Source organism: Sinocyclocheilus grahami, unplaced genomic scaffold (genome assembly GCF_001515645.1).
Source record: "Sinocyclocheilus grahami isolate Dianchi unplaced genomic scaffold, SAMN03320097.WGS_v1.1 scaffold1253.1, whole genome shotgun sequence".
NCBI lineage: Eukaryota > Metazoa > Chordata > Actinopteri > Cypriniformes > Cyprinidae > Sinocyclocheilus > Sinocyclocheilus grahami.
The window spans coordinates 109,026-125,329 of NW_015506432.1; the positions used below are offsets into that span (position 1 = coordinate 109,026).

The following is a 16,304-nucleotide window of genomic DNA, read 5'->3' on the forward strand; positions in this document are numbered from 1 at the left end:
TTTTGTTTTGTTTTGTTTTGTTTTGTTTTGTTTTGTTTTGTTTTGTTTTGTTTTGTTTTGTTTTGTTTTGTTTTGTTTTGTTTTGTTTTGTTTTGTTTTGTTTTGTTTTGTTTTGTTTTGTTTTGTTTTGTTTTGTTTTGTTTTGTTTTGTTTTGTTTTGTTTTGTTTTGTTTTGTTTTGTTTTGTTTTGTTTTGTTTTGTTTTGTTTTGTTTTGTTTTGTTTTGTTTTGTTTTGTTTTGTTTTGTTTTGTTTTGTTTTGTTTTGTTTTGTTTTGTTTTGTTTTGTTTTGTTTTGTTTTGTTTTGTTTTGTTTTGTTTTGTTTTGTTTTGTTTTGTTTTGTTTTGTTTTGTTTTGTTTTGTTTTGTTTTGTTTTGTTTTGTTTTGTTTTGTTTTGTGTTTTGCTTTGCTTTGCTTTGTTTTGTTTTGTTTTGTTTGTTTATTTTGTTTTGTTTTGTTTATTTAGTTTTGTGTCACCAAACGAAAGTGGAAAAATAATAACAGATTTTCCAAACATTCCCCGTCTGCCATTGGTTGAAAAACATATAAACTCAAGTCAGTTTTGCTGTGTCAGGTTGGTCAGGATGCTCAATAATATAGTTTGCACTATTTAGTTTACTTACTTTGTATATTAAATTAAGAAAGTATTTTAACATCAAATAAATGTAACTTTTAATACAATCTTTTTTCAAAGTTGGTCTTAAATTGGTCTTTTTTTCAATGATTAAATGATCTTAAATTTAATTCCTTTAAATATGTAGATAGTTTTATATCTGTGGTGTCAGTTATGCAAGATAGCAGTCCTCCCACCTTTCATACACCCACAGAGTTTCTCGTAATCAAGCACTACTCCTGCTCATGACACGTTCTCTGTTCCACCCCCTCTCTCTGTTTCTCTAGGGGTGGTATCGGCGCGTGCTGGTGCTGTGCTGGACCGGGAGGCTTTCTCTGTGCCGCGGGTGGAGCTGTTTCTGCTTGGGGAGGATGTGGGAGGTTTAAACAGCACCGTTCCACTCACAATCACCATCCTCGACATAAATGACAACCCACCTGTCTTCAATCCATCCAGTTTCGCTGTACGCCTGCCAGAAAACAGCCCCACAGGTGAGAGAGACTGATGGAGGTAGAAGCTACTTTAATCTGGTTTGTTGGTCCCCATTGCAAAGAGTGGGAGTGTAAACAGCACCGTTCCACTCACAATCACCATCCTCGACATAAATGACAACCCACCTGTCTTCAATCCATCCAGTTTCGCTGTACGCCTGCCAGAAAACAGCCCCACAGGTGAGAGAGACAGTATCAACTGATGGAGGTAGAAGCTACTTTAATCTGGTTTGTTGGTCCCCATTGCAAAGAGTGGGAGTGTGTTGTTGTTGTTGTTGTTGTTGTTGTAATAATAACAATAATCAATATAATAAATATTGCTAATAATTAATGTTATAGTTAATAATTCATATTTATAAGTATTTTATTTTTATAAGTATTGTTTATTTACAAATTTATTTTATTTTTTTATTTTATTATTTCTTCGTTCATATATATATATATATATATTTCTACATTGAAGTAAAGCTGAAATAAAATAAAATATAAATATTACATTAAAAAACATTTGAAATACTGAACAAAACAAGTTTCATTTGAAATACTAAAATTGCTAAAACTAAAAATGTATCATTGTGTGTATTTTCAGGTGTGGTAGTAACGCAGCTATCGGCGAGTGACGCTGATGGCGGCTCTAATGGTTGGCTGCAGTATCGGTTAGACAGCGGCGCTCAGGACCGTTTCATTGTTGACGCTCTCTCTGGTGCCGTTGTGGTGGGCAATGCTACACTGGACCGAGAGGAGCGTAGCTCGTACCGTCTAGTTGTCATAGCAACTGACCGAGGCACACCCCCTCTCTCAGGAACGGCGACGTTAACTGTTGTTCTGGACGATGTCAATGACTCTCGTCCTCGTTTCATACGGCCTGTGCAGACTATCAGCGTTAACGAGTCAACACCGCCAGGAGAGGTTATAGCTACGCTCACTGCCGAGGACCCTGATCTACGACCCCGACTGGAGTATTACATCATCTCTGTGGAAGCAAAGGATGATGGGAATAATCCAGTGGATGGGCTGCAGCAGTCGTTTGGAATTGACTTTTACACAGGTGAGCAATTAAGATATTTTTGCTGCAGAAGTAGCACTTTTAGCCCTCTGAGATGTCACATGTAGCTCTTCAATTGTAATTCAGCAACTAAACACTATACATTTTTATAAAAAATCTATTTTCTATGGAGAAAATGAATTTGATTTTTACTTCTGGGAACCATGTTCTGTCGTTTTGTGTTGATATTTGTGTCCATCTTTATTCTCAGGTGCTGTGTTTGTACGAAACCCCTTGAACCGAGAGCTGGTTGCCACTTTTGAGATCATCGTTTCAGTGCATGACAATGCCAGTGATGTTATTGACATGTCCGTCAGTGTACCCAACGGTAAGAAAGATCTTTCTGTCTACTTACTTCTTTCTGTCTTTCTGTCCCTCCTGTTTTCATTTGTTCATCTATTTATTTTACTCACCCTCAGGTCATCCAAGATGCAGATGAGTTTGTTTCTTCATTGGAGCTTGGAGATTTGGAGAAATTTAGCATTGCATCACTTGCTCATCAATGATTCCTCTGCAGCGAATGGGTGCCGTCAGAATGAGAGTCTAAACATCTGATAAAATCATCACAATAATCCACAAGTAGTGCACACAGCTCCAGTACATCCATTAATGTCTTGTGAAGCGAAAATCTGGTTTATTACAAATACGCTTGTGGATTATTGTTTTGAGCATCTGTTTGAGCTCTCAGCATCTGTTCAAGCTCTCATTTTGACGGCACCTGTTCCTTGCAGAGGATCCATTGGTGAGCAAGTGATGTAAATGCTGCATTTCTCCAAATCTGTTCCGCTGAAGAAACAAACTCATTTCTATCTAAAACTCATCTACATCTGCAACTATTCCTTTAAGTTTGATAACATTGCAATCTTTTTTCTTTTATTGCATCTACTGAAAAGACCAGTGTGTGCTCTGGGCTTATTAACTGGCTTGACTAGCAAAGTTAACCAGAAACCATGCTGGTAACCAACTTCCAGTTTGTCAGGTTTCCCTTCCCATGATTTTTTTTTCTTGACCAGCACTAAATCAGCCTGGGGGAAACATTTAGTTTCCTTTCCTCTTTTCGGGGAAATCAACTCATTTAAATTGTATTTCTCCCCACAGCTAAATTAACCATCAACGTGCTGGATGTGAATGACAACGCTCCTCGTTTTCGTCCTTTCGGGGTAGCGAACTTCTCCGAGAGGATTCTAGAGGGTGCTGTGTCTGGTACCACACTGCTGTCAGTGACGGCTGTGGATCCTGATAAAGGGCCCAACGGACAGATCATCTACCAGCTCCTACACCTGCCCCGTGGAGACTACATAAGACTTGAAGACCCTTCTACAGGTTACACACATGAATATATTCACATTTCTATCAGTGGTCTAACCCTTATCCCTAAATGATTGAAGCTTGGCAAATGGGTGATTTAATTCCATCTCTAATCTACATGGTGCGTGTCTTTCTAAATCACTATCCACAGGTAAAATTGTGGCCAATCGGACAGTGGATTATGAACAAGTGCAGTGGTTGAACTTCACGGTGCGTGCTCAGGATCATGGCACGCCTCCTCGCTTTGCCGAACTTCCTGTCTATTTGCGCATTGTTGATGTCAACGACAACAACCCAGTCTTTCAGCAACCTTTGTATCAGGTAAATCAGAACAAACCAGAGAGTCAGGGTACTGATGCTTTTCTTTCCTGCTAAATTCAGGAAGAATGTTAATTCTGATGGAGGAAAATAGAGGTGTGAAGCTCATATAGTGGTGTCAAAGTTTGACACCTTAGTGAAAATGCTTCTGTTTTGCTTTTTGCTTATTCAATGAAAAATCGTAATAACAAATTATGGTAAGTATGAATTTTAAGTATGACCAGTGAGTATTTATATGATTATTTAGTTTAAAATAGTGCAGAAAATGTGTCTTAATGCATTTTGTCTTAGCTTTTATTGATGTCACAGTTTTCAAAATTAGTTTATATCAATGCAATGTTAAATATTTTCAGTGTTGCTTTAGGCTTTTCACATTTTCCACAAAAACTTTTAAGCAGCACAACATTGATAAAAATAGGAAATGTTTCTTGAGAACCAAATATTTGAATAATTTCTAAAGGATCATGTGACACTGAAGACTGGAGTAATGATGCTGAAAATTCAGCTTTGCATCACAGGAATAAATTACATTTTAAAATACATTCTAACAGTTATTTTAAATTGTAATAATGTTTCACAATATTAAAATTTTTACTGTATTTTTGATCAAATAAAAGCAGCCTTGGTGAGCATAAAGTAAGAGACGTTTGAACCGAAGCTGTTGTGTATGTTTGTGTGTGCAGAAGTCCATTTTTGAGGATGTTGCACTTGGCACCATTATTGTAAGTGTGAGTGCGACAGATGCAGACTCCGGTCTGTTCTCTGTCATTGAATACGGGCTAGTGGATGGAGAGGGCAAGTTCGGCATCACACCCACTACGGTGAGTGTGTTGGTGTGAAAACAAAAGACAATAAGAATAAGTCAATAAGAAATGCCATTTGTAATGTCATTTATATTCAATGTTGATGTCCTGTGTTATCAGGGTGACATCTACATCCTGTCTGCCCTGGACAGAGAGACCAAGGACCGTTACACTCTCACAGCCTATGCCAGGGACAACCCTGGAGGCAACCCCAACAACCGCAGAGAAAACTCCGTCCAGGTACATACAATGTGTGGATGAGCTGAAAAAATGTGAAATTTCACCCATTTTATTACCTAAGAAAAAATTTTATGCACATCACTTTATAATTATGACTTCTAAACTCAAAAGTAGCAGGCAGCATATCTTGCATCTTTTAGTTGCTAGATAAAATATGTTTAGCTCCGGCTCGTTCAGACACAACCAGATGAACTTGTGTCATAGTTTTATCTCAATGTGAAATCAATGTTCAAACAACCTGTTCTGCAAACTGTAAAGACCAGTTGACCACAGGAAGAAAAACCAAACATGGATAAAATCATTTGAGCAAGAGACCTTGACGCAGTCAAGGCGGAGTCTCCTTCACTTCCAGTTCCTGTTTGAGGATATGAAGAGAGCATCAGCTGTGCAAATGAGGTTTCGCAAGACTTGAAGTGTTTGTGAGGTGTCCAAATGGTCAGCTTGCACTTCCTCTATTCACACTCTGTTGTTATGAGGAAGTGGGAAGTTATAGATGCAAAACAAGCAGAAAATTAAAATACAATCAGCTGATGAAATTTTAAATGCAAACTTTGCATAATATTCATAAGTTCCAGATGTGAGTAAAATGCAAACACAAAGCATTGTGTGCATAGTGTTCCTGTGGCTCAGTGGTGGAGCATTGTGTTACCAGCGCAAAAGGTTGTGGGTTTGATTCCCAGGGAACACACATACTGGTAAAAAATGTATAGCCTGAATGCACTGTAAATAGCTTTGGATAAAAGTGTCTGCTAAATGCATAAATTATTATAAATTAAAGCAGCTTTGATGAGTCCAGATGGGCAGTCTGCATCATCATGATGTGTTTTAAATTGAATTGTTGGTTTGCTGTATTCCCAACCAGTGTTCAGATCTCAGATTCTCTTGTACATGTTTGCATTTTTTGCACAGAATGTTTCAGTTTCATGTGAACAGTTTTGCACGAGCTGACCTCAAAGACTTGGAAAAACAACCAAAAAGCTTTCGCTACTCCGTTGCTGATATTTATTTGGCTAAGATGAAATTCTGATAGCTTGTCATGTACTGTAAATCAATAATAATAGACAACTTACATAAAATTCATATAAATATCAGTTGCACTTTACATCCCCATAATGTCTTAGTAAGATATTTAAATGATTCGTTTTATGATCAAAACTTTTATTGTGGAACAAATCAAATAATGCAGTGATGACTGAGAGATGTAAATAAACATACCTCAAAAGCCTGATGTATTGTATCACATTTTAACATAATTTATTATAATTTTTTTTAATGATGAACTGATAATCAAGTTGCTTCAGTTCAGTAAATGTTCGTCTTTAATATTACCATCAATATAAAAGTTATTCTTACGTTAATTTGTAAAAATACGATTTTGCAGCAGAAAGACACATGTATGTGGACGTTTTTAAAAATTTACTAAACTATTTTCAAATGACAGAATGCATGAAGTAAACAGGTTTTTCAGCAAAGTTTTGATCGTGTTGGTATCTTAGAGGCCTTAGAAATGTGCATATCAAATATGATAAAGTAGGTTTTATCATATTTTTTTGAGGACTTCTACATCATCAAATGTGATGCTTGAAAAATTTCCCATCACTTATTGCTTAATTCTGTGTGTTGCGTGTATTTCAGAGAGGAAGTTTGCCATATCAGTCTCTGTCGGTGCCTGAGCACTCGTCTCCTGGGACTGTTGTGGGCAATGTGACTGGTGCAGTGGATGCGGACGAGGGCTCTAATGCTATCGTCTACTATTTCATTGCAGGTGCGGACACAACATTAAACAACAAAAATTAACCACTGGCATTTGCATCATAATAGTAATAACAAGCCAATGTTAGGCTCCGTTCAGCTGGTACAAAAGAAGTTTATGACTTTGAATTTAATGTGAAGTGGATGTTTCCTGAATAATCATCTTGCAGTAATCTCTCTGCTGGACATATTCATGAAAGAATATAAATATATATATATACAGTATATATATATATATATATATGAAGGTCAGTGAACCTAGGTCTTAGACAAACACTCTTGATCAACTATTGTCGGTCAGGACTCTTTCTTCATAGAACATTTCCACCTACATTTACAAATGTATCACTCAGTTTGCACAATTTAGTTGCATCAGCACAAGATGCTAAAATTCAGATTTCTGAGAAACTTTGAAATTCCCTTGTAAACTTAGCAGAACAATGGTAGTAGTTCATACACGGCCAGTGTAAATGTTTTATTAACTGCATTACTGATGTTCTTTTCTAGGAGGCGATGCCGTGGGAAACTTTGGTATGAGTGTGGCCGGAGTTTTACAGGTCAAAAAAGATCTGGATCGGGAAGAAATCCCAGTGTATTCCATCATTGTTAAAGCGTCCAGTAACCGAAACTGGTCTCCTCCGAGAGGTCAAAGGTCACAGCGGGCCCAAGTGCTTGACCCAAGCCGTGACCCTACGTTACAGGAAGTAAGAATCTTCCTTGAGGACATCAACGACCAATCTCCGAGATTCACAAAGATGGAGTACACTGCAGGTGACAGATTTATTTTTATTTTGATACTATTTTTGCTTGTTATTTTATTTCAGCTTTTGACCACTGTTTTTAGGGTAATTTGTGGTTTTCATTTACTTTGCATAAAATAATATTTATTTATTTGGTCTAAAGCTATCTAGCGCCATTATCAGCTCAAAACTGGGCTTTTCTTCTGCTTGCAAATTTTTAACTCGGTTGGTCTTCTACTTAAGCTACTTCAGCGTCTACTTCTACTTTTTGCTCCTTATCTAAAATTGATTGAATTTGATTTTTCGATCTCTATCATCTTCATTCAGAATTGTAAAATATAAAATAAAATATTAAAGTAAAAGTTATAATCTCACGAAGAAGTAGCATAAATAAGTTATGAAGACAAATTTGCCAAGATAGTTTAGTGCGACCATCATATAACAAAACGAAAAAATATATTATTATATAAATTATTTTTATATTAATTTCTTAATTTATATATATATATATTAATTAATTGATTTATTTATTTGTATTTAATTGCTTTAAAAATGAATTTTATTTTTACGTGTTACGTGTATGTCTCTCTCTCACTCTGTCAGGTGTGGCTGCGGATGCTAAAGTGGGCTCTGATCTGATCCGGGTTCAAGCGGTTGATAATGACATTGGCAACAACAGTCTTGTTCTTTATCACATTCTGTCCATCCGCTACATCAAACTGCATTCCAATGACTCTGAAGACATGGGAAACGTCTTCATCATCGGTCTGTGTGTTTTACACACTCTTCAACTCTCTGTTGAAATGTCCGTTTTTTTGGGGTTTTTTAGTGCCTCTTCTTTCTTTTCAGGTGAGACTGATGGAATCATCCGAACGTTTGACCTGTTTATGGCATATGATCTGGGTTATTTTGTGGTGGAGGTTCTGGCGAGAGATCTGGCAGGACACAGTGACGTGACTCTAGTGGGCATTTACATTCTGAGAGACGACCAGCGGGTGAAAATCGTCATTAATGAGATACCGGAGCGTGTCCGGCTGTTTCAGGAGGAGTTTATAAACCTGCTCTCAAACATCACAGGAGCCATAGTTAACACTGATGACGTACAGGTACATGTGTGTTTGTGCTGTCTTTATAAATATCATTAAAAATGAGATTACAGTCCTTATCTGTACAAAGTTAGATCAATATTTCTCCTGTCATAACCATGCAATTGAGTGAATCAGATATTTCTTTCCCATAGTTTCATGTGGATAAAAAGGGAAGAGTGAACTTCGCTCAAACCGATGTTATGATTCATGTGGTCAACAAGCAGACCAACCGTATTCTAGATGTGGAGAGGTAAGACTTATATACAGTACCAAACATGACCTACATGTCAAATGGGTGTTTCTTGAGCTATACCGGTTGCTTTATCATCTACACTATGATAATCAAACATAGAAATATTGATTGTTGCATTAAATTGATGCAGTAGTCTCATCCACAGTTGCTTTGATCCATTGAGGATGATTGGTTGATTCACTGAATTGGTTTTCAGGGTGATTCAGATGATCGATGAGAACAAGGAGCAGTTGAGGAATCTGTTTAGAAACTACAACGTTCTGGATGTTCAACCTGCTGTGACCGCTCGTGCACCTGATGACCTCACCACCTTACAGGTGTGTGTGTGTGTGTTTGTAGACAGTGTATTTCTTGTATTAAAAAGACATTATATACAGCATGAATGCCTATTTATCTCTTTCAGATGGCTATTATCATCTTGGCAGTTTTACTCTTCCTTGCTGCCATGTTGTTTATCCTGATGAACTGGTATTACCGCACAGTGTAAGTACTTTCATTAGAGAATCTTATGAAGCATTAGATTCTTGTGGAAAGAAGCACCACATCAAATCCTGTTCTGTCGTTTGTCATGTTCAATGCATAACAAGGTATCTGAGGTTCTATTATAAGATCTGAGGTTTTTGTTTCTTGTTTTTAACAGGCACAAAAGGAAGCTGAAGGCAATTGTTGCTGGCTCCACAGGTAAGCTGCCGGGAATATCCCATCGCTCCGAAGCTGAGACTAATCCTCACATGAGTTGAAGTTTAACAGTCATGGCTTTGTGTTTGTTGTCATGGTAAAAGCATGTTTGGTTTGTCACTCTCTATCTGCAGGAAATCAGGGGTTGATGGATATTCTGGATATGCCCAACACAAACAAGTACACATTTGAAGGGTGAGTGAGCAATACAATGGTGTTGTTGATATGAGCCTTTATGTATATGTGTTAACAGAGCTCCAGACTGCTAAAATAATCACACGTGTCACAAAACTTAACATACTCTTAATATATGAGATATGTTCAAAATGCAATGTTGGTTATTATCTAGCATAGACTGAATTGTAAGGTTTAACTGATTGTATCTCAATGCTTCTCTTTCGCTGTTTGTGTGCTTATAGAGCAAATCCAGTGTGGCTAGATCCTTTCTGCAGGAATCTGGAGTTAGCAGCACAGGCGGAGCATGAGGACGACCTTCCTGAAGACTTGAGTGACATTGCTGACCTCTGGAACAGTCCGGCTCGCACACACGTAATAAACTCACAAAAACGCTGACAGAATTATGCCATGGTGCATGTATTGTCATAGACCTTCTCTTTGTCTTCTCTTGCCTTTGTGGGGTACTTAAGTGTCATCTTCACTTTGTAGGGTACTAAATAAATATCTTGTCTTTTATAGGGTACATTTGGACGTGATCCTCAGGCTTCTAAACCAGAGGATGACCGATATCTACGAGCTGCTATTCAGGAGTATGACAACATCGCCAAACTAGGACAAATCATGAGAGAGGGGCCCATCAAGGTGAGAACATTCGCTAGAGAACATAAACAGGCAAACCGTAAAATCTTTGTCATAGAGGATCATCATAGAGCTTCAGTACTTTTTCAGGCCTGATTCCTAGACTCAAATCCAAACTTGAACATATTTCAAATGTATTTTCAGTTTAGAATCAACATTTATGGTGTTATTTTGTCCAAACCAAGACTTAATCTCAGTTTGGGACCCAATATAATATAATGTGGAGTGAGATCATGTTCTTAAATGAGGTGAAATATCAGAATCATGCTGTAGGATTCCGTTCATAAGACACCACATGACCAATGCTGCCATCCAATCAGGGCTCGCTGCTCAATGTGGTTCTGGATGACTATCTGAGACTCAAAAAGCTGTTTGCCGCCCGCATGGTCACCAAGTCAACCAGCCACGGTGACCAATCATCAGTCACAGAGGTGGGCAATGTGACAGGTTGCTGTGTTTGCTCTTCTTCTACACCCCTCTTCCTCACTGCTGGCTGACTATGTCTCCACCCTGTCCTATCAGTAGAATCCCTAGGTTCTCCTGCTGTCCAGAGTCATGTGACCCTGCTGATGTTTCCCAGGCTGGTTCACAGCCTGCTCACTGCTCTTCACTGCTTCACAGATGTGTTTGGTGCTCTCTCTTGGTGTTTCCTCTAAAACTGCTGTCAAATTCTAAGATTTTGTGTTGTTAATGTTTATTTTTCTCCTTCTTCCTTACATTGTCTTGCATCCATCCATCCACCAATCTCTAATTCCATTTATTAATCTATTATAAAATCCATAATGTCAATCATATCATCACTCCATCTATCCTTTCTTCTGTCCAACCATCATGCATCCATTTATTCATTCATGCATCTACCAATGCATCCATCTGTAACTGAATTTGTCAATAATTGCATCCCACCATTCATCCATTCATCACTGTATCCATCATTCCTTTTATTCATCCATCATGCATCCATCTGATTGATAACTCCATCCCATCATCCATACATTCATCACTCCATCATGCATCCATCTACCAATCCATAAATGTATCCGACCATCCATAATACCATTCATCAACCAAACTATTAATTCCTCCACCCATTTACCCATTCATCCATGCATCTATCCATCCGTGCAACTATTGCGTCTGTCCATAATTCCATCTCACCATACATCCATCATTACATCCATCCACCAATTCATAATTCATCAATCAATGTTTGCATATGTCCTTAATTACATCCCACAAATGTGCATCCATGACTCCATCATTCCATTCATCGAATGATCATTGTATCCTACATTCCTACATTGTATCCATCCACCAATCCATTTAATCATCCATCCATCCATCCATGTATCCATGCATTCATCACTCCATAATTTTCCTTTCCATTAAATCCTGCATCATTTCATTCATTCATCCATGTTCTCCTCTCCCAGCTGATCCAAAGTGACCTGGATGAAGATGACGATGAGCGTGCTGGTGTTGGAGGTCGAGGAACCCTTCGCTTCAAGCACAAACTACCGATCGAGCTCAGGGGTCCTGACGGGGTGCACGCAGTTCACGGCAGCACAGGCACGCTGTTGACCTCTGACCTAAACAGCCTGCCTGAAGATGACCAGCGTGCTCTGGCACGCTCCCTTGAAGCCTTGCACACAGATGGCGGACTGTATGCCGAACGCAATGCCCGAACAGAATCTGCAAAATCCACACCTTTGCACAGAAACAAGGGCAGCGACACTCTATCTGAGAGTCCGTTAGAGATCACAGAATTATGACTAGCCGAGGCCTCGCTGGTCTGAGAAAACTACAATGTGCATGCCACTCCTGGCTCTTTGTTATCAACGGGAACTCTTTCCTGCGATGTGGAGAAGAGTTCAGGTTTGTAAGGGCCAGGTGTGAGGAGGGTGTGTAGGTGTGTGTGTGTGGACCTGGAACGCCCAAATCAAGGGTGGCTCATCTTGTCAGGGCTATTTCAAGAGTACCGAGACTTTTAACACATACACTCAAACTACACAATGGGCAGCGAATGCACTCTCAGACCAGTGGAAGGCCGAATACGGACATTAGTTTTTATTTAGTTACTTTTTCATATTTCGATAGGACACCAGGGAATAACATGATCATGTATGTGTATAATGAACTGTTTGAACAGCTTATGAGAGTATATCTCTGGGGCTTTTCACACCGCAATTAACCCTGGGTTAAGCAACATTTCACACTTGGAAATTGAAAAAGGGTTTAACTCTGGGTTCTGAAGCTAGAACAGGGTTAGCACTGTTTATTGCAGTGCCATGGGTATATAGTCTGAAACTGTGCAGAGCTAGTAAATGTTGATGAGTTTAGTAACAGACAACCAGCCGTAAATGAAATCATTCAAATCATTCATGCATGGCTGCAGGAAGTATCTTTTTACGATTCGTAAAATAGTCAATGTTTTAAAATGTTGAACAGTGATGGTAAACTTTAACTGGAGAGATTATGAAACAGTATTATTTTTGTATGTATATATTTTTTTGCTATAGTGTTTAAATTCACAAAGCACGATTACAGAAATACTCCGTTTTCATGCAGGCAATCCAAACAGTTGCCATGTCTGCCATTGGTCGAAAAAGGGCCCCAAACGCACCCCATTGATTGAGCTAAAGTTGCGGTGTCTTTTCGCCCTATTCAAACTTCAGATGACTGACTTCTAGCTGCCGTTACTGCTATAGTATTATTGCGGTACCCATACTTCAAAATACCGGCTGTGTCACAGTATTTTCCTAATGGTTCCGTAATGCATGTAAATATTTACACATGCAGAACTGAAACGTTTGGCATGTAGTTGATTTTCTTTCCTAATAATTGCTTCAGGGTGTGAACTTGAATGGTGTGAACTGTGAATAATTGATTAATTAACAGAGCTGAATAATGTAATAATGTCGTATCCAAATAATTTGTGTGGGACTACGATAATGCTCTTTAAATGATGAAAAATATGACGCGCCTCACCTTTAAGGCAAGATGGCCACATTCCCACGTGCTTGTAAAAGCAGGTTGCGTGCTTTAAAATGAAACAAATTGTGTTCCCAGAACATGACAACATGTGGTAGAGTATTAACAATAGGAAAATGTGCATTATTATTTATATTTATTTAACAAACAAACCAACCCTGGGTTAACAGGTATGTGTGAAAAGTCCATCTGATATAAAGAAGAAACGACCACAAGCTGCTGTGTGCTGGTGTCTTTACAGTGAGATTTAAGACATTACAAAAATGACTTCATGAACTCCATCTATAAAAAATTGTGAACTATCTGAAAAAAAGTGGAAGACTGCATTGAAGAAAATAGACTAAAAGCTGTTCCATGGACCAATGGGGAAAGCCAGTTAGCAGACCAAACACTGTTTCCACTGAACTTACTGAGGCCAGAGGTTTGTCTGGTCAACTAACAAAACATTTCATTTTTGCTTGAACTGAGGGACTTCTGTGTGTTGTGTTTTAATAAAAAATGGCAGTGACACTAATGCTTGAAAGTTTCATGAGATTTGAACTTAAAGGGTTAGTTCACCCCAAAATGAAAATTTTGTCATTAATTACTCACCCTCATGTCGTTTCAAACCCGTAAGACATCCGTTCATCTTCGGAACACAAATTAAGATATTTTTGATGGAATCTGAGAGCTCTCTAACCTTCCATAGACAGCAATGCAACTGAAATGTTCTGTTACATCGGTAAAACAGTCCATGTGACATCAGTGGCTCAACTTCAATTTCGCGAAGCTACGAGAATACTTTTTGTGCGCAAAGAAAACAAAAATGACGACTTTATTCAACAATTCTTCTCCCCCGAGTTACTGTCTTCCGCCATTTTGGAGAGTTATCACAACGCATGCGCATGCTATACCCTGAGTGTAAACAACGCTGATTACACCGATTATGTTCATGCGCGCGCTTTCCCCCCGAACGTAAACAACGCCGATTACGTTCTTGGGTACTCTCCAAAATGGCAGAAGACGTAACTCAAGGGAGAAGAATCATTAAATAAATTATTTTTGTTTTCTTTGCGCACAAAACGTATTCTCGTAGCTTCGCAAAATTGAAGTCGAACCACTGACGTCACATGGACTGTTTTGCCGATGTCCTTGCTACGTTTCTATCTGGGAACATTTCAGTTGCATTGCTGTCTATGGAGGGTCAGAGAGCTCTCAGATTCCATCAAAAATTTCTTAATTTGTGTTCCGAAGATGAACGAAGGTCATAAGGGTGAGTAATTAATGACATGGTTTTCATTTTGGGGTGAACTAACCCTTTGAAAAGACAAAAAAAAAAAAAAAAAGAAAAAGTCAAGTTAAAATATAAGTCATTGACAGAACACTGCCACCTAAAAGGGGGAAATACCATGTTTTTATTTTCCTTTACTTTTTGATATACAACAATAAAGATTACAAAAGATATTTTTGGAAAAGAAAACTGCTGACTTACCAGAGTTGAGTATAAATAGTTGTATTTAAGTGTATTTATTTTTCAACATTTTATACCGAATTATTTGAATGGTGTGTGTTGTAAGGCATTATTATTTTTATATTCCCCTTTTTTTGTTGTTATTGTCTGGTCACCAGCGTTGAGGCTGTAGATGAAAAATCTGTGGATCCTGTTTGAATAAAGGAAATGTGCAACAGTTTTGCCTCAAGGTCCTGAAGATAATAAAATATTGACCAAAGCAAGAGTCATCATGAGGACGGCATTCCTCTATGTATTGAAGCCCAGCAGCAGGATATTAAAGAGAATAACGTGGCCCTTATGACACACAAAATGAAATATCTCAAAAAGTCCTGTTACTTATTGAATTGTGTATTCATATCAAACTGGAAAAGTTAAACAATCCTGACACCCATTAAAAAAACGCTGCTGTCAAAAGGTATTTTTTTGTGAGAATATATTGAGTGTCCAAAGTTGTCCAAAATAAATGGAAAGAAAAATTTAGTTTTGTATTGTTTTAAATGCTCCTGTGAATACAAAGATTCTTCTGCCATCTAGTGGCATTTATACTAGTAGAATAGCAGGCCTTCATGTTTGTAAATAAGTGTATATACAGATGCTCAGAGCCTCATTTTTGAAACATATGCATTATAAAACCATTATGTAAATGGTCACTGAATTTAATTTGATAATGCATGCAAGCATTGTATATGAATAATTAAAGAACTTTGTTTCGGGTCCACTATATTTAAGATGTAAACTCAAAAAAGACTCCAAACTACAGCCACATCAAACTTTATTGACTTCCATCAGTTTCACTTGTTTTTGACAGACCTCATTATTATATTATAGTTCAGAAATGGCCTCCGATTGGTTCAAGAGTATCAGAGGAGGTTCCTGATAGGTTGAGAAGGTTGGCCTGTGATTGGTGGATATCACAGTCAGATCAAATTAGGGTTTGATTGGTTCTTCTGGTGGGACCTGCATTAAGTGGCACGTGACGTGGTGCTGGTCAAACTCGAAGGGGCACCAGTCAGAGGCATTTTCTTCAGCGTTCGGTTAAGCTACAGAAGATAAGAAAGGTACAATCAAAATGTGACAACACGGATGTTTAATTCAAAAATAGATCCATAAACTGTAATTTACAGAATATGTATATGAATGCTATATGATATTATTCAATAATCCACTGTATATGAATTATTCAAGCATGTGTACCTCCTCAAACTTGTGGATCTGTCGGATAAAGAAATCTCCATAGCGACGGGCAACCTTGGTGTCTGCAATATGGATCATATCCTGATGGAACACCAAGTAAATTCATTTTTAGAATGACTCACAAAGTCATCTCACCAGCAAAACAAAATACATCTAAGCCTATTAAATATTTAATTATTTTAAAGATAAGACGACAACTGGCATGACTGTGGAAGCCATATATTTAATCTCATAAATAAGTGTTTAATTTGGCAGTTCTAGTTTAAAGACAGAAACTCAACACAAACACACACACACACCTTGTCGATGTAGAAGTCGACCTCAGAGGCAGACTGAAACTCTCCATCCAGAGCAGAGATACCGCTGGTCCACACCAGGTTCTTCATCTTGTGTTTGAAGACCAGCAGCTGGATGCGAAACTCCTGCTCGGACATGTCCAGGAATCCAGCCAGTTTGGCCACAGGCATGGTGGTGTAGAGCTTCA

The 16,304-nt window shown here is 38.1% G+C and overlaps 3 protein-coding genes across 3 annotated transcripts in view; 2 read left to right on the plus strand and 1 right to left on the minus strand.

Moving 5' to 3' along the window:
- The first annotated feature begins 785 nt into the window (after positions 1–785).
- On the plus strand, positions 786–3,830 carry LOC107568517 (cadherin-23-like). The gene is made up of 7 exons (XM_016254483.1): positions 786–798; positions 899–1,074; positions 1,165–1,282; positions 1,692–2,150; positions 2,359–2,475; positions 3,246–3,470; positions 3,607–3,830. Exons 1-7 carry the CDS (start codon positions 786–788, stop codon positions 3,828–3,830), a joined length of 1,332 nt encoding a protein of 443 aa, XP_016109969.1.
- A 3,255-nt stretch (positions 3,831–7,085) lies between these two features.
- LOC107568521 (cadherin-23-like) lies at positions 7,086–13,632 on the plus strand. The gene is made up of 12 exons (XM_016254487.1): positions 7,086–7,339; positions 7,912–8,073; positions 8,158–8,414; positions 8,549–8,646; positions 8,846–8,966; positions 9,053–9,132; positions 9,290–9,330; positions 9,462–9,522; positions 9,747–9,876; positions 10,024–10,146; positions 10,464–10,574; positions 11,577–13,632. Exons 1-12 carry the CDS (start codon positions 7,102–7,104, stop codon positions 11,913–11,915), a joined length of 1,761 nt encoding a protein of 586 aa, XP_016109973.1. The 5' UTR covers positions 7,086–7,101; the 3' UTR covers positions 11,916–13,632.
- A 1,756-nt stretch (positions 13,633–15,388) lies between these two features.
- Positions 15,389–16,304, minus strand: part of LOC107568518 (eukaryotic translation initiation factor 3 subunit L-like) — a 7,352-nt gene continuing 6,436 nt past the window's right edge. The window contains exons 6-8 of the mRNA XM_016254484.1: positions 16,120–16,299; positions 15,821–15,901; positions 15,389–15,666 (exon numbers count right to left, since the gene is read on the minus strand). Of these exons, the coding sequence (XP_016109970.1) occupies positions 15,589–15,666; positions 15,821–15,901; positions 16,120–16,299 (339 nt within the window). The 3' untranslated portion in view covers positions 15,389–15,588. The remainder of the gene's footprint in view (positions 15,667–15,820; positions 15,902–16,119; positions 16,300–16,304) is intronic.

Excerpts from the sequence above, each read along its gene's own strand:
- LOC107568517 (XM_016254483.1), top strand. Across the intron at positions 1,283-1,691 it reads GCCAGAAAACAGCCCCACAG|GTGTGGTAGTAACGCAGCTA; the intron begins GTGAGAGAGACA and ends GTGTATTTTCAG. Across the intron at positions 2,151-2,358 it reads TGGAATTGACTTTTACACAG|GTGCTGTGTTTGTACGAAAC; the intron begins GTGAGCAATTAA and ends CTTTATTCTCAG.
- LOC107568521 (XM_016254487.1), top strand. The coding sequence starts at position 7,102 with ATGAGTGTGGCCGGAGTTTTACAGGTCAAAAAAGATCTGGATCGGGAA. Across the intron at positions 7,340-7,911 it reads AAAGATGGAGTACACTGCAG|GTGTGGCTGCGGATGCTAAA; the intron begins GTGACAGATTTA and ends TCACTCTGTCAG. Across the intron at positions 9,133-9,289 it reads AACTGGTATTACCGCACAGT|GCACAAAAGGAAGCTGAAGG; the intron begins GTAAGTACTTTC and ends TGTTTTTAACAG.